Source organism: Sturnira hondurensis, unplaced genomic scaffold (genome assembly GCF_014824575.4).
Source record: "Sturnira hondurensis isolate 20B ecotype Veracruz unplaced genomic scaffold, ASM1482457v3 Scaffold0010428, whole genome shotgun sequence".
NCBI classification, from domain to species: Eukaryota; Metazoa; Chordata; class Mammalia; order Chiroptera; family Phyllostomidae; genus Sturnira; species Sturnira hondurensis.
In genome coordinates this window covers 19,053,384-19,078,167 of record NW_028083059.1, presented here as the reverse complement: position 1 = coordinate 19,078,167, position 24,784 = coordinate 19,053,384, and the positions used below count along the sequence as shown (strand labels likewise).

Here is a 24,784-nt window from a genome sequence, read left to right as displayed (position 1 = left end):
AGAGAGGGAGAGAAATATCAATGTATGGTTGCCTCTCGTGTGTCCCCTGCTGGGAACTGGCCTGCAACCCAGGCATGTGCCCTGACTGGGAATTGAATTGTGATCCTTTGGTTCGCAGGCCTGCGCTCAATCCACTGAGCTACACCAGCCAGGGCAAATTTTAATTTAATTTTAATTGAGTTGTATAGCAGAAAAATAAATTGAATGATAGTAAAGGAATTCTAAATTTCAAATTTTAGATACATTTTGTGTTAAGCAAAGTAAAGAGTAAAAGTAAATAAAAGCAAATATGAAAACTAACATAAAATTGAGGCATAATGTTTATATTATTTTAAATATGTGCTTTGATTTATGCAATATGGATCACCTGTGATTACAAAAAACTTTTAACACTCTCTAGCATCTTTCTACCTTCTCTTTCTCAACTCCTAATTTTGGCTACTTATTTCAGTTATTGAGGCATACAATTTATTTTCTATTACTTCAGTTGTTTACACTTATTTTAATTAAGCCAAATTAGTGCTCAATGCCTACATTTTCTCCCCTTATTCCCTATAACTCTAAGTTCTTTATTTTGAATCATTTTTTATAGGATTCCATCACCGAAGGACATTTTCAAGTGTAATTACAGAAGTTTTCTTCCTTAAGGTCTTTCAAATCTGTACCCTGATGGCACTTCAACTATCAAATTCCTCAGGCATGCTTTGTGTCCCTAAGGATTTTATAGGCATTGCTATTGGCAACAGAGCAGTAGACCCAACCATTTTTCAACCATGCAGGTAAATTCATTTTTCTTCCTGGTTCTCATCTAATGAATTTCTCTTTACCACTGAATTTTATGAACTTAAATACCCTGTGTCTTAATGTTAATTGTTAATCTCATTTTTTTTTCAGGTATGTGTTCTTTTGCAGCACTGTTTCAGATTTTTTTCTCATCATTCAAAGGGGGGCAACTAAGTAACTCAGAATGCTTTTCTTTACCATTTTTACCCATTAGGTCAAAAATTTTATAGCATAAGTCTCTTTATTTGAATCTCTCAGACCAACCATGACTTCCACAGGGTTAGAAGTCTATCCCATATCTACAGATTTCAGTTCATTTCCTCAATCTCATATTTCCTCGGAAAGTTCCTAGCCCTTATCCAAGGGAGGTTCTGCAGGCACATGTGGATAATTTAATTTGGTAGAAAATCTTTCTTGCATTTTGCCATGCTTCTCTTTTTTCATCCTTTAAATAAGCAACTCTCCAACTGAAAGATATTAATGAAACCTGCCACGTTTTACAGGTTCAACTTTGTGTGAAGCAACGTTTCAAGGGAACACCTCCAAGACTGTGCTGCAGGTTTTAAAGACAACACCATGTTTGAACACAGCTTCTTTCCTAGGCCGTGACTTTTCAAGACTGACAGTCTAAAGTCTGTTTTTTTGGATTGGTTGTTGCTGGTAAATATTTGACTACTAAAATATAATTGTTTGACATGTTATCTACTGAAGAATTCAATTCTGTGGTCTTATTTCTTCATATAACTTTTAAATTAAAAAACTCTATTCAATGTTTTACTATAAATTAATTTATAATTTAATTTAAACTGAGAATATTATGTATATAATACATTATGCATATTTTCTTTAATGTTTAATATGCAGGAACCTACACATTCACAAAGCTACTCATTCATTGTTTTTGTTATTCATCTTCATTGTAAATGCTGTCATGTTCACATTCTGAGGGCTGCAAAAAAGGTTTCCTTAAAAAACACTTTAGAAGAAAGCTACATGTTAAAAATAGCATATTATTAAATACCTGTATTTAACAAAAATCATTATCCTTTATTTATTATAAAATGTATTTATACACAACCTCTTGCCAAAAAAGGACCAGAAAAGTAAGAAGAGGAAATCCATACAATGGAAATAATAAAAATCAAGCCAATAGTTATACTCATTGCAGCTTCTGTAACTGAACCCAGACCTGGTTGCAATCTGCCAGTGAAAAAACCCCATAGAATCATTAGTTGTATCTGAGTTTGATCAGATTACCTACCCATCCCGTGGTGATGATAGAGCATGGATGTAACACCATCAAAACGAAATCCATCAAAGCCATATTCTTCCAACCACCATCTTATGTTTGACAAAAGGAATCTTAAAACTTCCCAGCTAAAACATTAGAGATATATATAGTTAAGTACAACAATATACAATATTTCCTTAATTGTTGTATATTAATTGCTAAGAGTATTAACTACAATTATAAATCTCTACCTTAAGAATAATGATGTTCAAGAAATATACCCTATAGAAACCAGAACTACTAACATTTACCTCATTTGATGAAACTCATTCCAAAAAGAAAATTAGGAAATTTATTTAGCCACAAAATCACTTAATATCTAAGAAAAACTGAGAAAATAGGTGTAGGTTAGGTCCAAAGTGCAGTGATTGTCTTGTTAAGTGTTATATTCTTAGCAACCATAAAGTGATAACTGTACAGTAGTGCGTATTGCAAACCAAAAACAAAACAATACTGAAAAAACCCAACCTGTTGCTTATCTCTAAAATTTCCACAGGATTTTATATATAATATAACCATTTTACATGTAATATGTAATATGTAGTTTCTCCTTTAAAAAAATATAATTCCACTAGCCATAGAAAAACTGCCTTCCATGTTTGTCAGCTTAAAATATTTCCCCATTCTATAATTTCAAAAAAAAACATTTCAGAGTAAAAAAGTAAAAGAAAAATAAAGACTTAAAATCAATCACATAATAAGCAGTATTATACTTACTAGATTATTATTTTGTGGGAGTGAAAAAAACCTAATTACTAAAATACACATGTTTAATAAAGTAAAATGTTTTACAAGTTAAAGTGTCCTACATCCATAAAAGAGGAAAATGTACCAAAGAATTGTTATAACTCAATTAAAAACACCACATGAGACAAGCCTATTTCGGACAATTGAGAACAGGGCACCATCAATTAGTATTTTCTTTAGGCACACAATTATGCTTGAGTTCTCTATCTAATTATAACTATGGTTTTAAGACTTTAATACCTCATTTAGTTTAATGACAAAGCAGTAACACTGCACACAAACGCTTAACCCAGTTGAAATTTAAGCATTTTTTTAAACCTCCCATATATTAAACAGCAACCTGACATAAGTGCACATTCCGTCATCACAATCAGCTTCGGAACAGCAAATCTAAACTTTGGGGAAAGCTGAGTGTTATTGCTAACTAACTGCTTTATAAAAGTTGCTTTAAGTTTTAAAAAATGAAAGTTGAAAAAAAAAAGTGCAAAAACAGAAACCCAAACAATCCAATAGAGATGAAAGGGAGCATAGAAGTCCTAGACTGTTAGATCCAGACCACTATGAAAATAGAATTTCTCAAGTTTCTATTATTGAATATTCACTTAGGGTTTAAGAAAAAAAATTGTTTAACAACACCCCCACCCAACAAAAGGGAATAGAAACAAAGAGGTACTATACAAATGAACAAGATCAAAAATAACTATTTTGTAGAGAAATTTCTAATAATGCATTTTTAAAATGAATAACCCCTATTGTTTAGAGCAGTTTTAAGCTCTCAGCAAAACTAAAAGGAATCTATAAAACAAAATAAATGAGTAAATTGAAACAGGGCCACAAAAGTTGACAGCTGCCAGATCAGAGAGCATGTGGGGGACTGGGTGAAAAAGGTAAGGAGATCAAAAAGTAAAAATTAACAGTTACAAAATAGTCACAAGGATATAAAGTACAGCATAGGAAATAGAGTCAATAATATTGTATTAACTGCTGGCATGTGTGGGGACAGGGTAGGACTAGGCTTCTGGAGAAATCACTTCGTAAGTTACATAAATGTCTAACTACTATATTACACCTGAACGTAATATAATATTAAATGTCAAAAGTAATTTAAAAAATTAAAACAATTAAAAATATCACAGAAAGCATTTAAAGCCTATCCTTGAAGTCCCGGGGCAGCCTCCTTTCCAGACAATGGAAGGAGTTAGATGTTGACTTTCAGAAGGTAATGTCAAATATATATATACCTTAGTGGCCAGCATAAATGTGCATATATAACTACTTTAGTTATTAGTGTTATATCTTAAACTAATCAACAAATAAGTTAGAAGCTAACAGCATATTGTCTATTCTGCCTACAGTCTATTGATCAGCTTACTCACGTTTTTATGAAGCAAGAGTAAATCCCTAACATCAAGAATAAATCCCTAACATCCAGAAAAAGATAATGAAATGCAGCTGACTTTCCTATGAATCAGAAACTACTAAATATGTTTAACTAACAGGTGTCTGATATAGAAGGTGAATACACTGATGAATAAGATATATACCTAAGCATTTCTGGTAATCAAAATAATCAGTACTCTAATTAGTTTAGATGTCTGAGACATTCAACCTGTAATCAAGTAATGAGAATTTATTAAGGGAATTTTGTCATACACACTTAATTCCAATTTTAAGGTTTTCAGGATACTATCTCTAAAATGAAAAACTGATGATTGTCTCAATTTCTGCCAGTAAGCTTTATAACAAAACAAAAAAAATCCCAAATTTTCTAGCAAACAAGTATAATCAGATACAGAAACATTTCTTAGATGAAATTATCATTTGTAGTTCAAACCTATTTAATGTTGTATTTATTTGTGGTCCTTAATGACTCCTGGGATTTTCCAAATAAGCAACTTAGTCCACTGCATCTAATATTGTATACTAATAAAAAATGGTATTATCAAACAGTGGCTAAATATAACAAATATGAAGAAAAACTATATATTCCTCTGAGCTGGTCAACAGTCACTTAAGAATGTCTACTAAATGGTACACCATAAAACCACACAAAAAAAGCACACATTTTGACCTATTTCAACTGACTGACCCTGAGTGAAGAGCCTTAGTCATTTTCTCTTAGGAGAAAGATATGTCATGTCAAAATTCTATTTTAAAATAATCGAATTTTAAATTGCAATAAAAATAACATTTTTGAAGATATTGTAAAATGTCACTATTGAAAAGCAAGTAATATCCAATGACCTACTCTATTTTTAAAAAATTAAAAAGAACATTTATTTAATTTTAATTAAATTAAGCAATAAAAATGTTATATTTTTGCTTATACTTTTCAATAGATATCATACTTTGTTAATAAAAATTGATTAGGAGAAAAACTTAAAATAATCAAGATGTGATCATTTGTATCTGATACTAGATAGTAGTATCATCAATAATAAAATGCATCTTGGATTTTAGACATAGAATTAATTTGAAATAAAATTAGGTAGCAAGCAGTATAAACTCTAGTGACACAAACTGTTAATTCAACTACTAAATATCCATAATTATACAAACTTTGGAATGTAGGTAGCTAGTATAAAATTATTTTGAAGTTTTCTTTTCAATATTATATGACTTTCTAAATTTTTACCTACACAACTTTACTTTATATAAATTAATTTTTGTTAAATTATATCCTCAGAGCCCTTGTTATCTATATTTATTATTAAAATAAATATTTTCTTTCACTTAAGGCTTAATTTGTACTTAGATTATTAAATATTGTATTAAAATTGCCTCTACTTGTATTAGCTATGTTTTTTGGGGTATTGTCTAGGAAATAAGTAGGAAAAGATAGCATATTGTATCTTTTTTTCTTTTTTCCCCTTTTTGTATTGTTGTTCTATCACAGTTGTCCCTATTTCCCCCCACTGCTCTCCCCTGCCCTGCCCACCTGACTCCCACAGTCAATTCCCACCCTGTTGTCCATGTCCATGGGTCATTTGTACCTGTTTGTTGGTAAGACCCTTCCTCATCTTTCCCCCTTATCTCCCTTTCCCCTCCACTTGGGTCAGTCGGTCTGTTCCTTTACATGCTAAATGCTTCCAATTACACTTTTACTTAAAAATATACTGCAGGTCCTTGAGTAACATTGTTTCCTTCAGTGTCATTTCTTTACAACATCAATGAAAAAAAATTGATTTCTGGCCAGAGTCACTGTCTGAATGGAGTTTGCAGGTTACCCCATGTCTGCTTGGGTTTTCTCTGGGAATTCTCATTTCCTCACACATCCCATTCTGAGCACGTGAGGGGAATCAGCAGGTCTGCATTGTTCTATCTGAATGAGTGTGAGTGTGGGTGGGTGTGAGAGTCCTTGTGACAGGCGGGCATCCTCTGGGGCAAGTTCCCTTCTTGCAGTCTGAGCTGCAGGGATAGGCTACTGCCACCCATGGCCTTGAACTAAGTGCATTGAAAAATAATATCTTAATTGTTTTTATTAATCTTTCCTAAATATATAAATGACTCAGATTTATTTTAATGTTTAATATGTTTTGTTTTGTAATGTCTTGTTTCATAATGTAATGTTTGGGTCTTTATGTAGAAGTTATGTTTGGTGATGTTTTTGTGCCCAGAAATATGCTGTAGAAACTTAACTCTTGTTTATATCAATCAACTTGTGGTAAAGTTGGTTTAGTCACATGCTATTTTATTTCAAGTTACAGTTTCCAAGAACCTCTATATGTCATAAGGTAAGAACACACTGTACTCAACTTGAGAACTTTTCAAGTCTCTTTTTTCTCTAATTTAATCTCTATTCTTGACAAGCTTGGTTACCTGCTGAAGTAGATATTAAAAAGGCAAAGTTGGAGGAGAATGTGTTTGTACCTGTGCATGTGTGTGTAAGCAGAATGAGACCAATATGAAAAATGAAAGTTTTCAGCCTGATATAAAAGGCGAATCTAAAACAACACATGACCCAGTCAATCTGACAATGATTATCTGAGTGATTAAGAAATTAAAACTTTTTCACGTGGTTTGTTTTTAAATAGGTCCATATTGCTCTGCTATCTCACAAAGATTGTTATCAAAGGTGATTTTTCAAAGCATTAGTGCTTATAAAGGATGTATCTTTTTCAAAGTAGATAACCCAAAAAGCTGCACAGCCCAAGTATCAGGAAGCAAAAACTCAAGCTAGGTCACCCCCCCGTAATAAAACATGGGTGATATATTATGTGAAATTATTATGTATATCATTCGAATAAGGCATTGCTCTTCTCCAGAATAAATCACTACAGGTTAGCCAATTATAAAAAAATACATACAGACATAGGTATATATATATAAACATACATTCCTGTTTTTCAAACAACACTGAAAATCCTAGCTTACCTACAGAATGAAGCTAATTACTGTGGCAGATCATAACACTGACAGTGATTTCAATATAGAAAGATAAACATCATTGAAAAATATTAAACCACAATTGATAATCAGCTTTTTTAAAGATTTTACTTATTTAGCCTTAGAGGGGAAGGGAAGGAGAGAAGGAGAGAAATATCAATGTATGGTTGCCTCTCGTGAGTCCCCTGCTGGGAACTGGCCTGCAACCCAGGCATATGCCCTGACTGGGAATCGAACTGTGATCGTGTGGTACGCAGGCCTGTGCTCAATCCACTGAGCTACACTAGCCAGGGCTGATAATCAGCTTTTAAAAGCTTGTTTTAATGGTAAAAGTTTAGAAACATTATCTATTCATATACTTTTCCTTTTCCATTTTTTCGCTCCTCATGAATTAATTTGTAACAGATTATTATATTTACATAAACTATTATAATACTTCGATTTTGGAAGGCACATTCTTGAACTTGATAGCTCCCCATTATCTTATTAAAATTTATAATTAGGTATGCAATATTTATTTACTTATATTTAACTAGCTTCATTTCAAAAGGTGACTTGAGGCAACTTACCAGTGAATATACCTACAGAGAACTAAAAGTAAATGAGGAAAATACAGGTGAAGAAGAATAAAGTTCTTGCAGACATACAAACATAAAGCATCTGAGAATTGTAGTTCCTAGTCCAAAATAGTTATAACTTTATAAACTATATTGACTACAGGAGGATGTCCCTTGATTATCACCCCCAGATAATGAATATTTCAGGGCAACATTCAAGGAACATATTGGTTTAGAATACTGAGAAAGTTTAACAATGTAAGGCAACAATGTACTCTGAGACCCAAAATGAAAAATCACTGCAGAGAGATGAACTGGGGAAAACCGTCCACTTAGGGACAGAGGGAGGGCGGGGTGAAAGTAAGAAAGGCACCTAGTTCCTTGTGCAATGGTCTGTTTGTGGGGAAGGGAGAGCAAGCATGCACTCACACGTGTGTGTTCTGGAGTGGGATATTGAGTGAATTAATAAGGAGGGCGCTATTAATCATCTTTAAATTTCAACCATTACTAAATTTGCTAAATAATATACAGCTTTCTAATGTATATTTGTGCACATTCCCACAAAGGGAGCTAGCTTTTAGCGGGCTAATTGGGGTAGAATAGGAGGGAGAGATGTGATATTATATACAAAAGAAAAAAGAATTCAAATTCAGTGAGTTCTTGCTGGCCACCAGGCTCTACATGTTACATAGTCTCAGTTAACAAGGCTATGACATCCAGTTTGTTTTATGATTTGGGAGACTGAGATTTAGAAAAGCTAAATAAAATGCTAAGGGTCACCCTGGTAATAAGTACAAATGGGGTTCATCCTTTTGAATCTGAAATCTCAGTTCTTAAGTATAACTGCATACCACCACATTCAGCATGACTATTTATAAATTAACTCCTGTGTGTGTGTGTGTATGTGTGTGTGTTTTGCAATTTTCTTAGTATTCTAAAATCACATTCAGCCCTGGTCAGGTGGCTTAGTTGGTTGGAGCACTGTCCTGTACACTACAAGTTTGCTGGTTCAATTCCCAGTCAGAGCACATACCTACATTACGGGTTCTATCCTCGGTCAGGGCGCATAGGGGAAGCAACCAATTAATGTTACTCTCCCACATCTCCCTTTCCCTCTCTCTCTTTCTCTCTGTCTCAAAAAGTAAAAAAAAATACCCTCATGTGAGGATAAAAAATAAAAATAAAACACATTAACTCCCACATATCCATAGCTCTAATATGTGGTCATCTTAGTTGTATGAACTTAGCCAAGGGATTCAACTTCTCTAAGCCTGAGTTGTGTTCACTGTAAAATGGAAGACAGTTTTGACACCCTGCTACAAGGTAGTTAAATGGGATAATGTATATAATGTGGTTAATAGTATTTAATACAGTAGAGGAAAAATTAAGAGGAGCTCCTATTGACTCCTATTGGTCAATAAACAGATTTGAAATATATTTGTAAACATAAATTAATTACAAATTGAAATAGACCAATATGTTCTAAAAATATGTATTTTTTACTTTCCTCGTAGATTTTATTTTTAATCATTTTATTGTTATTCTAATACAGTTGTCCCAATGTTTTATATTAATAATAAATCTTCATAAAGATAAGCATGCTGTGGCTAACATTAAAAAATTAAGCCTTCAAAAAACTCTGTATTTATTTTTTCTGGAGCAGTGTGATATTTACATATTGGGATACTGAACATATATTGACTGCCTGCTTTGTGCCAAGCATAATGCTAAGTGCTGGGATATAGTGATGAGTAAGAAATGCACAATATCCATTTCCATTAAGTTCATTGTCGAATAGAAGAGACAGCTGTCTTAAAATAATAATGCAAGCACGTTTAATTACTATAGTAATTAATAATATGAAGAAAAATATGGTAGCATGACACTGTATTGAGAGAGGACCTGCTAATCAACTCTAAGCTTTTCAGAAGTGACACTGAAGGCTGATGTCTACCAAATCAATGGGGCACTGTATTGCCCATTCAAATTTATGGGAAATAAATCACTTTATATGAGTTCAGAAAAGTTGCCAATGCACATCTGACAAGCATGTCCAAAAACTATTCTAGCCAATTTTCCAAAATTCAGTATAAACACATAATCTTTCTGTACCTTACCCAGTATGATTATTTTTTAAAAGAGTATATTAGATTACTGTTCTCATTTCATGTAATTTCATAAACTTTTTATTAAAGTGAAAGAGTAATTCAAGATAATTTTTTTCCCTGAGTTTCAAGACACAGACTCCATAATTTGAACCATTTCATTATACACAAACACAAGCCGGGCCTAAGGTTTATACTGTGTTTTAGGCAAACTAGAATTCCACATAACCTGGAAAAATCATGCTCCAAAATCAAACCTAAACCATCAACCTGCTCCTGTGACAGAATCAAATATAAGCATTGTCATTCTTCTCCTATCCAAACTCCACCCATTATTCAACACCCAGCAGACACTTCCCAGGCTTCCTGGCAATTCTTTATAGTAGTTCTAAGTGAAAGAAAACAGAAGAAAAACTGGTTTATGCAAATAAGTGCAGTCTTCCAAACTGAAGACTTTGATGTCAATGTGGTAGGAATCATGCCCCACACCTTTTTAAAATTTATTTTAAACAAATTGACTTTAATTGAGTTAATAAGGTACAGAAAAAGCTAAAAATCTCAAATAATAATAAAGTAAAATTTATTTTTAAGTCCTACATTAACTCTGAAGCAGTTTAAAAAAATAAATTAAACTAATTACATATATCACTTAAGCAATTTCATTTTAAGAATTACTGAAATAGGAAGCAGAAATTAAAAACAACACAACTTTTTACTTCACTGGAATAAATACAGCTTAATGATTATGATATTTTGGATACCTACAGAAGTAGCCCTATGAAGTATGACACAGGATTTTAGAAAGATTTTTTTTTCATAAAGAAAACTAAGTAAGAAATTATTTAGTTGGAACACTCGAATGAAAGATTATCTCCTTCCTTCCCCCCTACAGTTTATAATCCCTGTTTAAGGGACCTTTTATAACATGATTATCACTATGAAAAAATAAAATCATTAAACTCTTCACTAAGTGTACATCCTGATAAACACATGGACCTGCTTATTAGAAGTTATAACACACATGGGCATTCAAGCAAACATATACCCTAATGGAGGAAAAAAGTCATATGTCTGGCTTCTAGTTAGAGTAAATTCAAATCAGCCTGTATATATAGCTTACATTGGAATAAAAATGCTTATGTTTAAATATTAAAAATTCCCCCAAATGTTATATAAGTCTCTGGTGATGACAACAAAAGAGAGAAACCACAAAAACCTCAGTATCCTTAAGGAATCATCAGCTTCTTTTTGTTTGCTCTGGTTATAAATTTTGCATTTGCACATTGCTGCCTAGATTTTCAAAAGGTTCTGCAATGATTAATTTAACAATCTACCCATGTGGCTGTAATATAGCCAAGAACTTTTACATATATAATTTATAATATCCATAGCAGGGACAGATTAGTAGGCAAAATAGAACTTCCAACATCCAGGGGCATTATTAATGCAGAAATAAAGTATGTCACCAAAATATGACTACTTATAAACAGACTTCTCAAGCTTGGGTGCTTTATCCTAAAAGAGTCACATAAACAAGGATGCGTCTTCATGAGAATCAATTGCACCTGATGATTTGGAAGTAAAGCAAATTTTGAAAAATTCTAATAATTGCAAATGTATCTGAATACTTATTAAATACTAAATCTTATACAAAGTGCTTTATAGGAATTATTTCATGGAATTCCCCACAATCCTCAGGAATATACACTATAACAGGTTTCAGCAAACTTTTTTTAAAAGTCATACATAAACATTTTAGGCCTTGTGGGCCACATAGGCCCTCAGTTTATGTCACAATGACTCAACATTGCTCTTATTGGGGAGAAGAAGTCACAGGAAATAACCAAGAAAATGGGTGTGGCTGCATTTCAATAAAACTTGAACAAAACAGGCAGCAGATTTGGATAAATTTGGGTTTGCTGACTCTTGCGATTAAAATTCACATTTTACTAGTACTGGTAATGCAATTTTCCCATGGCCGCACAGCTGACCAGTGTTGAAGTCTGAATTTGAAATCAGGCCTCTCACTGCAGAATCAAGGCAGAGGGCTACTATGCATATCTGCCTCTGAACAGCTATTTAAAGGGCGATTTTAAGAATAAAGTAAACACCAACATTCTGAAGTCAAAGGCAAATTGGAATGTTTATGAAAGATTAAGTTATAGACTAAAAAGAATGTTCCACTTGCAATGAATACAGGCCTGGGAAATAAAAACTTACGCTCCTCAGAATATCAGGATATCTAATGAAAAATTTGAACAGAATCTAGCCTATGTTTACCAAATACACTTTTTAAAAAAAGATACAAAATTATTTGAAAGTTTCATGATACGTTTTAGGATTCTTTTTCGTATACAATGACATAGGATAAGTTGTGAAAACCACTCACCTGGAATTTCATACATATAGATACTGACAATGCCCGAACACTTTGAAAATGTACAGTGGGCGGCCAGGCTGAAAATAATAATCTACACTCGGCACAAAATCCTGCCCAGTCAGAGAGACATGCCCTGTTAAATAAAGCCCCACCCCATTCGGAATAAAATCCAGTCTATAGTCCTCACTCAGAATAAAACCCAGTCTACAATCTGCAAAGTATGATATGATCTGTCACCAGTTTAACACTACGACTTTCTTCTCTCCATTGAGCAACAGGAATAGAGGCCTTTTTTTTCTCTCCAAGCACAATCAAGCTCCTTTCAGCCACAGGGACTTTACACCTCTGCCGAAATTCTCTGCCCCCCAGTGCAAATGTCAAGCAAATTTCATTCAGATACGACTAATGGGAAAACTTCTGTGGACACTATTACTCTACCAACAACATCATCCTCATTTGTTATTTGCTTACCACTTATGTAACACTGTGATCTTTTTATATCTCATTTATTTTTTCTTTTTTACTATCTGCATAGCTATTATATATATATATAATGTTACATATGTAACACCATGAAAGTTTTTATTGATTTATTATTATTTTCCAACATAATAAATCCATGCTTCTGGGTATAGTCACTGTTTGTTTCACTGCTGCTGTGTCCCGAGCCTAGCCCAATACCTGGCACTTAGAGGTCACATAGTAAACATATGTAAAATAAAGGAATAAATGCAACAGAGGAGGGGAAGCCCAGACTTAAAATTCAGAGCTCTCAGTCTATTGTTCTTCACACTGCACATGTGGCCCCTGGTTATTTAATCTACTATGCAGAACCATGCACAAAAAGGGTGGGGGGTTTCTAGGACTCACAGAAATTAAAAAGGCATTAAAAATGCAGAGAGACTTATAAGTTTATTCAAAAGAGAAAAAAAATAAGTTGTCCTGGATAACCACTGCTGTCTAAAACTGAGAGGAAAAAAAACAAAGGGATTGCTTGCCTCTGCAAAATACAAGGGTTGTCGAGGAATGATGGACACAGGGACAAAGACAAAGGGGGTAGGATTGAGGATAGGAGGTGGGGATGGCTGGGGTGGGAGGAACTGGTGCAGGGAAAATGGAGACACCTATACTTGAACAATAAAAAAAAAAAAACACTGATTAAAAAATGGTTATACATACTGCTGCTTTATTTTGCCTTACTTACAATTTTAATTACTCGATCTGTATGTATTTTATTCTTAATTTTTGCATGTTATCCTTATCTATATAATTTTTAAACTTAATCTTTATTATATTTTCCCATTACCATATAGCCCTATTACACTCCCCTCTCCTCCTGCAATCACCCCTCTGTTGTCCTGTACATGAGTCCTATTTCCTCAGTCTCTGTGTCCCATACCTCCCACACCCCCTAAGCAGTCATCCTGCTCTCCATCTATGAGTCTGTTCCCATTTTCAACGATAGTTCCATTTGTATGTTAGCCTCCACATATGAGTAAAATCATATGGTATTTCTCTTCCTGACTGGCTTATCAAACTTTGCAAAATATTCTCAAAGTCCACCCATACTGTCCCAAAGGGTAAAATTTTCTTCTTTTTATGGCTGAGTAGTATTCCATTATGCAAATGTCCCACATTTGTTTTATCCACTCATCTACTAATGGACACTTAGGCTGCTTCCATATCTTGGCAAATGTAAATAATGCTGCAATGAACATAGGTGTGCATGTGTTCTCCTGAATTAGGGTTTTGAGTTCCTTCAGATATATTTCCAGAGTGAGGTTGCTGGGTCAAAAGTCAGATACATTTTAATCTTTTGAGGTATCTCCCTACTGCTTTTCACAGAGGCTGCACCAACCTGCATTCCCACTACAGTGCAAAAGGGTTCCCTTTTCTCCACATGCCCGCCAGCAGTTATTGATTTATGATGGCTATTCTGATAGGTATGAGATGATATCTCATTGTCATTTTAATTTGTATTTCTCTGCTGATGAGTGACCTTGAGCATCTTTCCATATGTCAATTTGCCATCTGTATGTCCACTTTGGAGAAGTGTCTATTTGGGTCCTTTGACCATTTTTTAATTGGGTTGCTTGGGGTTTTTTTTGGTGTTGAGTTTTGTTAAGTTCTTTATAAATTTTGGACATTAGTCCCTTATCAGATGTATCAGTGAACATGTTCTTCCATTCTCTCAGTTGTTTTTTAATCTTTTTGATGATTTACTTTGCTGTGCAAAAGTATTTAGTCTCATGTAGTCCCATTTGTTTATTTTTTTTCTCTTGTTTCTCTTGCTGGGGAGGTATATCCGACAACATACTGCTATGAGAAATGCCGGACATTTTGCTGCCTAGTTTTTCTTCTACAATTTTTATGGTTTTGGGTCTCACACTTTAATCTTTGATCCATTTTGAATTTATTCGTGTGTGGTGTAAGAAAGTGGTCCAGTTTCATTTTTCTCCAAGTATCTATCCAGTTTTCCCAACATTTACTGAATAGAGTACGTTTAGCCATTGTATACGTTTTCTTGTTCTGCCAGTATTGATTATAAAGGTGTGGATTTATTTCTGGGCTCTCTATTCTGTGCCACTGATCTATGTGCCTGCTTTTATGCCAGCAGAATGCTGTTTTGATTACTATAGCCTTAAAGTATAGTTTGATACAAGGTAGTGTGATTCCTCCAACTTCGTTCTTCTTTCTCAGGATTGCTATTACTACTACGTGGGGCTTTTTGTGGTTCCATACAAATTTTTGAAATATTTGATCTAGTTCAGTGAAATACATCATTTGAATCTTTTTTTCATAAAATATTTTTCTTCTTATGTTATTGTTGTTCAAGTACAGTTGTCTGTCTTTTCCTCCCACCTCTCCTCCCCCAACCCCAGCCATCTTGACAAGAATTGGGTTGAATCTATAGACTGCTTTGGGTTGTATGGACATATAATGATGCTATTTTTTCCTATCCATGAACACGGTATGTGTTTCCACTATTTTTGTCTTCTATTTCTTTCTTCAGTGTCTTATAATTTTCAGAGTAAAGTACTTTTACATCCTTGGTTAGGTTTATTCCAAGGTACATTACTCTTCTTGTAGCAATTGTGAATGGTATTGTTTTCTTATTTTCCCTTTCTGTTAGTTCATTATTGGGGTATATAAAAATGCAACTGATTTCTGGATATTAATTGTGTATCCCACTACACTGCTGAATTTATTTATCAGTTCTAGTAGTTTCTTGGTAGTATATTTGGGGTTTTCTACATATAATTTCACGTTACCTGCAAATAATGACTGTTTTACTTCCTCCTTTCCAATTTGGATGCCTTTTATTTCTTCTTTTCTGATTGCTGTGGCTAGGACTTATTGTACTATGTTGAAAAAAAGAGGTAAAAGTGGATAACCCTACCTTGTTCCTGATCTTAAGGGGGAACACTAGTAGTTTTTGACTATTGAGTATGATGCTGGCAATGCGTTTGTCATATATGGCCTTTATTATTTTTAGGTATGTTCCATCTATTCCCACTTTGCTGAGAGTTGTAATCATAAATGGATGCTGAATTTATCAAATGCTTTTTCTGTATCTATTCATAAGATCATGTGGTTTTTATCCTCCATTTTGTTTATGTAGCATATCACATTTATTGATTTGCAAATGTTGTACCAACCTTGTATTCCTGGAATAAATCCCACTTGATCATGGTGTATGATCTTTTTCATGCACTGCTGTATTTGCTTTGCTAATGTTTTTTTGAGGATTTTACTGCCTATGTTCATTGGGGTTACTAGACTCTACTTTTCTTTCTTTGTAGTGTCTTTTATCTGGTTTTGGAATTACGATAATTCTGGCCTCTTATAATTCGTTTAGGAGCCTTCCCTCTTGAATCTTAAGAAATAGTTTGGGAAGGAAAGGTGTTAGTTCTCAGAATGTTTTCTAAGATTCACCTGTGAAGCCATTCTGTCCAGGGCTTTTCTTGGGAGGTTTTTTTTTTTTTTTTATTACTGCTTCCATTTCACTAGGTGTAATCTGTCTATTCATATTCTCTGATTCTTCCTGATTTAGTTTTATAAGACTGTATGTTTCTGGGAATTTATACATTTCGTCCAGGTCGTCCAGTTTTTTGGCATATAGTTGTTCATAATTTTTCTAAAATCTTTTGTATTTCTTTGGTATCAGTTGTTATTTCTCCCATTTCATTCATGATTTTATTTGAGTCCTTTTTCTTTTTTGCTTGATGCGTTTGGTTAAAGGTTGGTCAATATCACTTATCTTTTCAAAGAAACAGCTCTTAGATTCATTGATTGTTTGTATCATTTTTGCAGATTCTATTCCATTTATTTCTGTTCTTATTCTTATTATTTCCTTCTTTCTACTCACTTTGGGCTTTGTTGTTCTTTTCAAGTTCCTTTAAGTGCAAAGTTAGATTGTTTATTTAAGCTTTTTCTTTTTTTTTTTTTTTCTGTAATGCTATGAATTTCCCTCTTAGGATTGCTTTCCCAGTGTCCCACAGATTTTGGGTTGTTTTGTCCTCATCTTCTTTTCTTTCAAGGTATCGTTTACTTTCTTCCTTGATTGGTTTGATGACCCACTCATCGTTTAATAACATTATTTAGCTTCCACTTCTTTGCATTTTTTTTAGTGTTCTTTTATGATGTCTTTCTAGTTTCATAGCATTGTGGTCAGAGAAGATGCTTGATATGATTTCAGTCTTCTTAAATTTACTGAGACTTGTTTTGTGTCGTAACATGTAGTCTATCCTAGAAAATGTTCCATGTGCACTTGAAAAGTATGTATATTCTCCTGCTTTGGGGTGAAATGCTCTGAAGATATCGATGAAAATCATCTGACCTATTGTGTTGTTTAAGGCCACTGTCTCCTTGTTGATATTCTGCCTGGAATGTCTAAGTCATTGAGGTGTTAAAATCCCCAACCATAGCTGTATTTCTGTCAATCTCTCCCTTTATGTCCAGCAAAATTTGCTTCATATATTTAGGTGCTCCTACGTTGGGTGCATAAATGCTCACTAAAGTAATATCCTCTTGTTGGATTGTCTCCTTTATTATTACGTAGTGTCCTTTTTTGTCTATTACTAAAGCCTTGGTTTTAAAGTCTATTTTTGTCATATATAAGTACTGCTACCCAGCTTTTCTTTCCCTTTCCATTTGCATGAAATATCTTTTTCCATCCCTTCCTTCACTTTTAGTTTATGTGTATCTTTCAATCTGATATGAGTCTCTGGGAGGCAGCACATACGTGGGTCTTGTTTTGTTATTCATTCAGCTAACCTATGTCTTCTGGTTGAAGCATTTAAGCTATTTACATAAGATGATTATGGATAAATATGTATTTAGTGACATTTATTGACAGGCTATTTTTTCTTCTTCTTTTAATTTCTTTCTTTCTCTTCTTCTTCCTCTTAGAGCAAACATTTTAACATCTGTTACAGAATTGGTTTGGTGTTAATAAAGTCCTTTAGCTTTTTATGTGGTGGAAGCTCCTTATTTCTCCTTTGGTCTTCCATGTTAGCGTTGTGGGATAAGTAGGCTTGGTTGTAGGTCCTCGCTTTTCATCACCTTGCATATTTCATGCCACTCCCTATTGGCCTGAAATGTGTCTGTTGAGTAACCAGATGACAGTCTAATTGGTGCTCCCTTGCAGGCAACTACCTGCTCTTCTCTTGTAGCTTTTAGGATTCTCTCCTTGTCTTTAAGCCTTGTGCTTTCAATTTTGACATGTCTTGGTGTAAGCCTCTTTCAGTTCAACTTGTTTAGGACTGTCTGAGTTTCCTGGTCTTGTGTGTCTTTTTCCTTCACCAGATTAGTTAAGTTTTTGGTCATTATTTCTTCAAACAGGTTCTCAATCCCCTTCTTGTACTTTTCTCCTTCTGGTATTCTCATGAATGCAGATATCATTACGCTTCATATTGTCCAAAATGATTCCTAACCTCTCATTTAAAAAAAAAATTGCTGCTCTGCCTAGGTGTTTTTTTCTACCTTGCCTTCCAAATCACTGATTCAATCTTCTGCTTCATCTATTCTACTGTTTATTTTTTCCAATGCATTATTTATTTAAGATATTTCATTCTTTATTTCTGATTGGCCCTTTTTTATGGTTTCTATGTCTTTGCACATGCTATTGAGTATCCTTATAATCATTACTCTAGACTCTGTGTGATAAACTGCTTGCCTCCATTTCATATAGTTGTTTTAGAGAATTATCTTGTTCTTTCATTTGGGGTCTGTTTCTTTGTCTTCCCATTTTGGCTGCTTCTTTGTATTTTTCCTGCGTTAGTTGTTAATCTAATCAATGATACAGCCTTAACCTGTAATCAGTAGCCTGGCTTAAGCTCCCTGGCTTAAGGATGGGTGGGGCTATTGCTTTCCCTCAGGCGGATGCCACTTGTAGGGGAGTGCTCTGTCTGAGAAGTGGCTCCCACAGTACGGAAACCGACTCGGCACATGGAATCTGGTGGCTTCCCCTTCAGTTCTCTCCCCAGAGTCACCGAACCCTGAAAGCATCTCTACTCCACTCTGTCCTCACTCTGCAGGAGCCCAGGGTACGTGGCTACAAACAAAATTGTGTGTGTTGATCCCCTAAGAGGCATTCCACTTGCCCAGCCATGTCTCCCTGGGAGAAAGAAACCCTGCTGCTTTTCACAGCTGGATGTTACCTGGGTTCCTTTATGGCTCTGGTGCTATAGGCTGGGGAGCCCAGCTTAGGGTTTAGACCCCACACTTCTCAGGGGGAACCCCTGGCCACTGAAATATCCTTTTAGAAGTTCAGCTGCCACATGTGGAAGCCCATTCAGCCCTGTCATACCTCCTCCACACTCCCTACCAGTTTCCTTGTGGTGAAGTGGTTTCTTCTATTTGTTATATTTATAAGGCTTCTCTCCAGGCAGTGTTCAGTTGGTTATTGAGGGTGCTTTCTCTACATGTAGATTTTATTCCAGATTGGTCCTAGGAGGAGGTTAGTGAAGCTTTAACTTACTCCTCTGCCATCTGGGATCTAACCCCGTCCATATAATTTTAGTTCCTAAAATGTTAAGTCTGGTTTAAAAGAGGAAATAGACTTTCAGGAAGTCCAGGAAGCTCTGAGAGTCCCAAAGAAGGTGGACCCAAGGAGGAACACACAAAGGCACATCATAATTACATTAGCCAAGATGAAAATGAAGGAGAGAATCCTAGAAGCAGCAAGAAAGAAGGGGACAGTCACCTACAAAGGAGTACCCATCAGACTGTCAGTGGATTTCTCAAAAGAGACCTTACAGGCAAGAAGGGGCTGGAAAGAAGTATTCCAAGTCATGAAATCCAAAGACCTACAACCAAGATTTCTCTATCCAGCAAAGCTTTCATTTAGAATGGAAGGACAGATAAAGTGCTTCTCAGATATGATCAAATTCAAGGAGTTCATCATCACCAAGCTCTTAGTATATGAAATGTTAAAGGGACTTATCTAAGAATAAGATGATAAAACATATGAACAGTAAAAGGACAGCAAACTCACAGTTATTAACAACCACACCTAAAACAAAAGCAAACTAAGAGGACAGCTAGATCAGGAGTGGAACCATAGAAATGGAGATCACATCGAGGGTTAGCAACTGGGAGTGGGAGGAGGAGAAGGGGGGAGAAGGTACAGAAAATAGCATAGACAGTAGGTAGAAAATAGGGGGGGCAAGAATAGTAGGGGAAATATAGAATCTAAAGAACTTGAGACACATGGACATAAATGAAAGGGGGGAATGGTGGGGGAGGGGGTGTGCAGGGTGCAGGGGAATGAAGGGGGGAATTAGAACAATTGTAATGGCACAATCAATTAAATATATTTAAAAAACTCAAAAAATAATTGTATTTATCTGAATTACTCTTCAGCAAGAAAATGCCATCTATTATATAATTTATAACTATTTATTTTCTTTTATCTTTTTAATTTCTCAGAACTTCAGTGTTGTTTTCATTAACCTTTTATGTTACATTTTATCATTTCTTACTGTTACTTTTGTATTTGTTACAATTTTTAGCTTACTGTAGGGCAGCATACAGTATAGATAAACAGGGATCATATAAAAAAAGAAACTATATCTTAAGCAAGGATTGTTATAGCTCTATTTACCTAAGTTTTGCACTGGCCTTTCCAGACCCTTAGAACTAAATCTGCTACTTGTACCAAAATTAATTCTTGTTGCTAAAGATAACTAAATTAGATATTTTTAAAATATCACTATGTCATTACTCATATAACCAACCATCAAGTGAGTTTCTAGTTCAATCATCCATTTTACTTATCACAAATAATATTTTTTACTAAGACAGAATCTGCTACCTAAATGCTATGGTCCCCTTCTCTACAATCACTGCAATACCTTTACACAACTTGGAAGGAAAGGAAGAGGATGCACTATTTAAATCTGCTGTACTTCCTCCACTGAAAATTGTTCTTGAGAGATATTTTGTTTAAGAAATAAAAATTTTCAATTTTGCTCTAGTAAGTCAGCGCTTAGCAACCTGCTTTTTGGGGCTAATCTTTCTCCCTTTCAGAAAAGTGCTCCCAAACTACATTTTCCATACCCTTTTCATCCCGCACTAGGTTTGTGACATGTACTTTTCACACTGGCATGCAGAACTGTCATTTTGAACGCTTGCCGCTATATTACTCAGTGACTCCCAAGCAATAAAAGACATACTGGTCGGAGTCACAATATATCTGTTAGCTTCTGGAGATGATTTCCTCTCACCTTTGGCTGCTGTCAGTTTGCATATTGGGGAGATGGAGAACAGAACACTACCCTTTACTGAGAATCTATAATTCGTCAGGTGCTTCATTCCTATAAATAATTTCATTTTCTCATTGCATTTATAGTAGGGATTATCGCCCTCTCATCATAGATGAGGAAAGTGAAATGAGATGTCAAGTGATGTTCCAAATCACCTGGGCAGATGAGTGAAGGATTGAGACACTGGTACAGATTTCTCTGATTCTTCCCCTCTCTCCTCTAAAACACTGGTCAAGGGCAGAGCTTTAAAGTCAGATTATATTCTCAGACACAGGAAATATACCAATGATTTATAACCCCCACATGTTCCCCTGCCTCCCAAATTATTTTTCAACTATATCACAGGAAGTTCATGGCCTTGTAGCAATGTGCCACCCCACCAGCCATGTAAGCTTGCCTTTTCTAGAGCCCTTCGCTCACGAATGCTTTGCAAAACTTTATTAACTGCCACGATAATATAACTCATCGTTGTTACTGTTGATCGCTACTGGCCAATCCTACTTTGAAAATAATTATAGTATTAGAATATTTCATTGAAGATGATAGACATTACAAACACAAAAATTGCTCCAAATAGCCACAAGAGCTCAAATTTAGCACTTGGACCTGTCACTAAGATAAAAATATGATTCAGATCCATTCATAGACAGTTAGTTACATGAGGGATAAATGAGGAAAAAAAAGATAAAAGGGGTGTAAAAAATCAATAAAGATATAAATGTGAGCAGAGAATGAAATAGGCACAGAAACAAGAGGAAAGGTCAATAATGGCTATATACAAAAATTAGTATTGCTTTGAAGTAAAAGTGCTTCTTATAGGAATTTTCTGGGTTTTTCTCCAACTATTATTGCTATTCCATGTTACACGTCTAGTCCATTGGCTTAAAATCTGCCTTCTCTTCTGCCAGAACAACAGTGGGACCAAGTCCACAGGACGCTTCCACATCTCTCCATCACCATTCTACATACAACTCCTTGACCTTTGATATACCAAGTTAATGGAAAATATAACTTCAAAGATCCTTTGTTTTATAAATACTTGTTAGTCTTTGGCAATAATTTATTTCATGAAAAGTATGTCACTTTTAACGAACAGAGAAATAGCTTATTGAAGACACATGCATGTTTGTGAATCAAATATTTGTCATGTTTACAGACTGAAGGCCTAATTTGTTTCTCATAATTCATAAACACTTCCTAAGACCTCTTTGAACTCTTATGTTCTTATTACAACCAGATAGAAAAGTGATTTAGATACACTGGGATGGCCTATATATTTCTACTGTGGCTTTTAAGAGACAAAAGTTTGAAAGTGGCTCGGCGACCTCTGAAGTGCTGTCATCACGATGGCTGGCTGAAGAAAAATACAATAGCTCTCTGCAGTGGCAAAGCTCACCGATAACACCTGTGATTGCAGGTGGCTCTTCTTCAAAAGAAGCACACCACTTTCCTCTTCAGGGGTGACCACTGTGTTCCACAGTGGGTCAGAGGTGACCAGGGTGTTTTCAAGTTCAGCTTTATAATTCTGAAGAAGTGGATTGTGAATGCTGGCGGGTTCCCAATTTAGCCTGTTAAAAACACAATAGTGGTCTGCTTTCCTTCCTTTAAAATACACTTTCATTCAACAAGTGTAGTGTAAGATTTAATCTATTAACTGAATTTTGAAATCCAATTTACATTTTTTAAAAATTGATTTTAAGATTTTTAACTAGACAAATATTAAATCTTAAAAAAGTAATCTCCACAATAATCTTGAAGGAGTTTAAACGAGGTAAAAAGAAAAAAAAAACATTGTCACTGAAAGAGTGAGATTTTTTTCCTCTTACCTTGTATGCAAAGTATTTAGGAGTCTAGAAGACAAAAACAGAACCAAATCTTGACATAACTGCACTTTTAAGATGCAAAATAAATACTCTAAACAACAGGATATAATGCACTCTTATACTGGGCAATGGCTAAGAAATTACTGACTAAAATATAATATGATATAGTCAGGACCAATGTGGTATATTACATTGAGTTCAGAATGCCACATTTAAGAGAGATATAGGCAAATTTAAGTTTGTTAATAAATAAGACTTCAAAACCATGTTATGTAAGAGGAAAAACAGTTGGGGAAATGGAAATATACATTCTGAAAATAAAGAGCCCCAGGCTATAATACTCAAAGGCATGCTATGTAGAAAAGTGACCGGATCTGTTTTGTGAACTTCCGATTTTTAACTCAACATAGAAAGAATTTTCTAAAGCAGAGACCTATCCAAATATGGAATGGGCTAACTCATTAAATCAGTTTCACACTACTGAAAATATCAAAGGACAAGCAGAACAACAGATCCTGAAGAAAAATTAAACTATGATATTGAGGTCTCTTCAAAGTCTCCAGTCTGTGAATTTTCTATAATGAGATACCCCCCAGATAGATTAAGAGAGCATCTCAGAGTAAAATAAATGCCAGCATATAATGAACAACATTAGCTAGTGGCAGAAATAAATGTGACTAAGACAGTTTATAATTGCTTTTTTTAAAATGAAGATTTAGGGAACACCCAAAGAATGTCAAGGCAACAAGTTTGAATTGTCAAATCCAGAATGTACTGAGGAAATTGGAGAAAAAATCTTAACTAAAATAATGCCTCTGGGAAAAGAGCAACAAATAATCTGCATTCTGCCTAGTAAAAGCAAATACTATTACTAATCTTAATAACATGTATTAGTCAATGCAAATCCCGAACTAATGGGAAGAAGGAAACACTAGTTGATGAGCCCAAACTTTCCAGTTATTTTATTGTAATAGTACTTGCTAGGTAGTACTTGTTTGGTGGGAATAGTCCATAATACATTTACTTTACCAGGACTTAATGTATCTCCTAAGACCATGTGACTATTATAGTGTAATTCTGTGCTCTTTTAAAAATCCTTAACATTACTGATTTTGATTCAGAAACTCTTCAGAATAAAACAAAGGTAACTTGCTTACTGAATACAAAGGTAGCAATGACTTTTAAGGCATATTCTCCATTGAATATTATTAGATCAGCATTATTTCTACCTTTCTCTTATGAGTTTAGTGTGACCATGACCCTTTATATATCATTTTAACCTAGGGGAAAAAGTTCTGAACGCTAAAGCTGAAGATGAGCTCTGAACCACAATGATTTTAATTAGCATTGATGTTCTAAGACTTCATGAACAACACATATTCTGATTTGACTAAATTTAAATACAAGTTACTTTAAAAATCTATTTGAATTGTTATTACCTATGTCAATATATATATATTTTTAATCCTCAGCCAAGGTCACACTTATTGATTATAGAGAGAAGGGAAGGAAGAAAGAGAGGGGGTGGGGAGAGAAATATCGATCAGTTGCTTCCCATAGGTGCCTGACCAAGGACCAAGCCTGCAACCTAGGCACGTGCCCTGACTGAGAATTGAACTCGCGACTTTTTGATTTATGAGATGACATTCCAACCAACTCAGCCACACAATTTAGGTTGAGGTTAATATTTTACCCATGGATGTATGAATGCTCCAACATCATTTGTTAAAAAGTCTATCCTTTCTCCATTGAAATGCTTTTATATTTTTGTCAAAAATTCATACAGCATATTTGTGCAGTTGTAGCCCCTAAGTCCGTGGTGTATACTTTGATAAAACAGAATGAAGAACCCAGAAATATTTATGTCAATTTATGTTCATCCTTCTACTGATACCATAGCTTCGATTATTGTTGCTATATAATGTCTTAAAATTGGAAATATTG

At 34.6% G+C, this 24,784-nt stretch overlaps 1 protein-coding gene across 1 annotated transcript in view; it reads right to left on the bottom strand.

Annotated features, from left to right (window-relative positions):
• Positions 1-24,784, bottom strand: part of GBE1 (1,4-alpha-glucan branching enzyme 1) — a 277,752-nt gene that overhangs the window by 85,138 nt on the left and 167,830 nt on the right. The window contains exon 8 of the mRNA XM_037059023.1: positions 2,045-2,160. Within this exon, the coding sequence (XP_036914918.1) occupies positions 2,045-2,160 (116 nt within the window). The remainder of the gene's footprint in view (positions 1-2,044; positions 2,161-24,784) is intronic.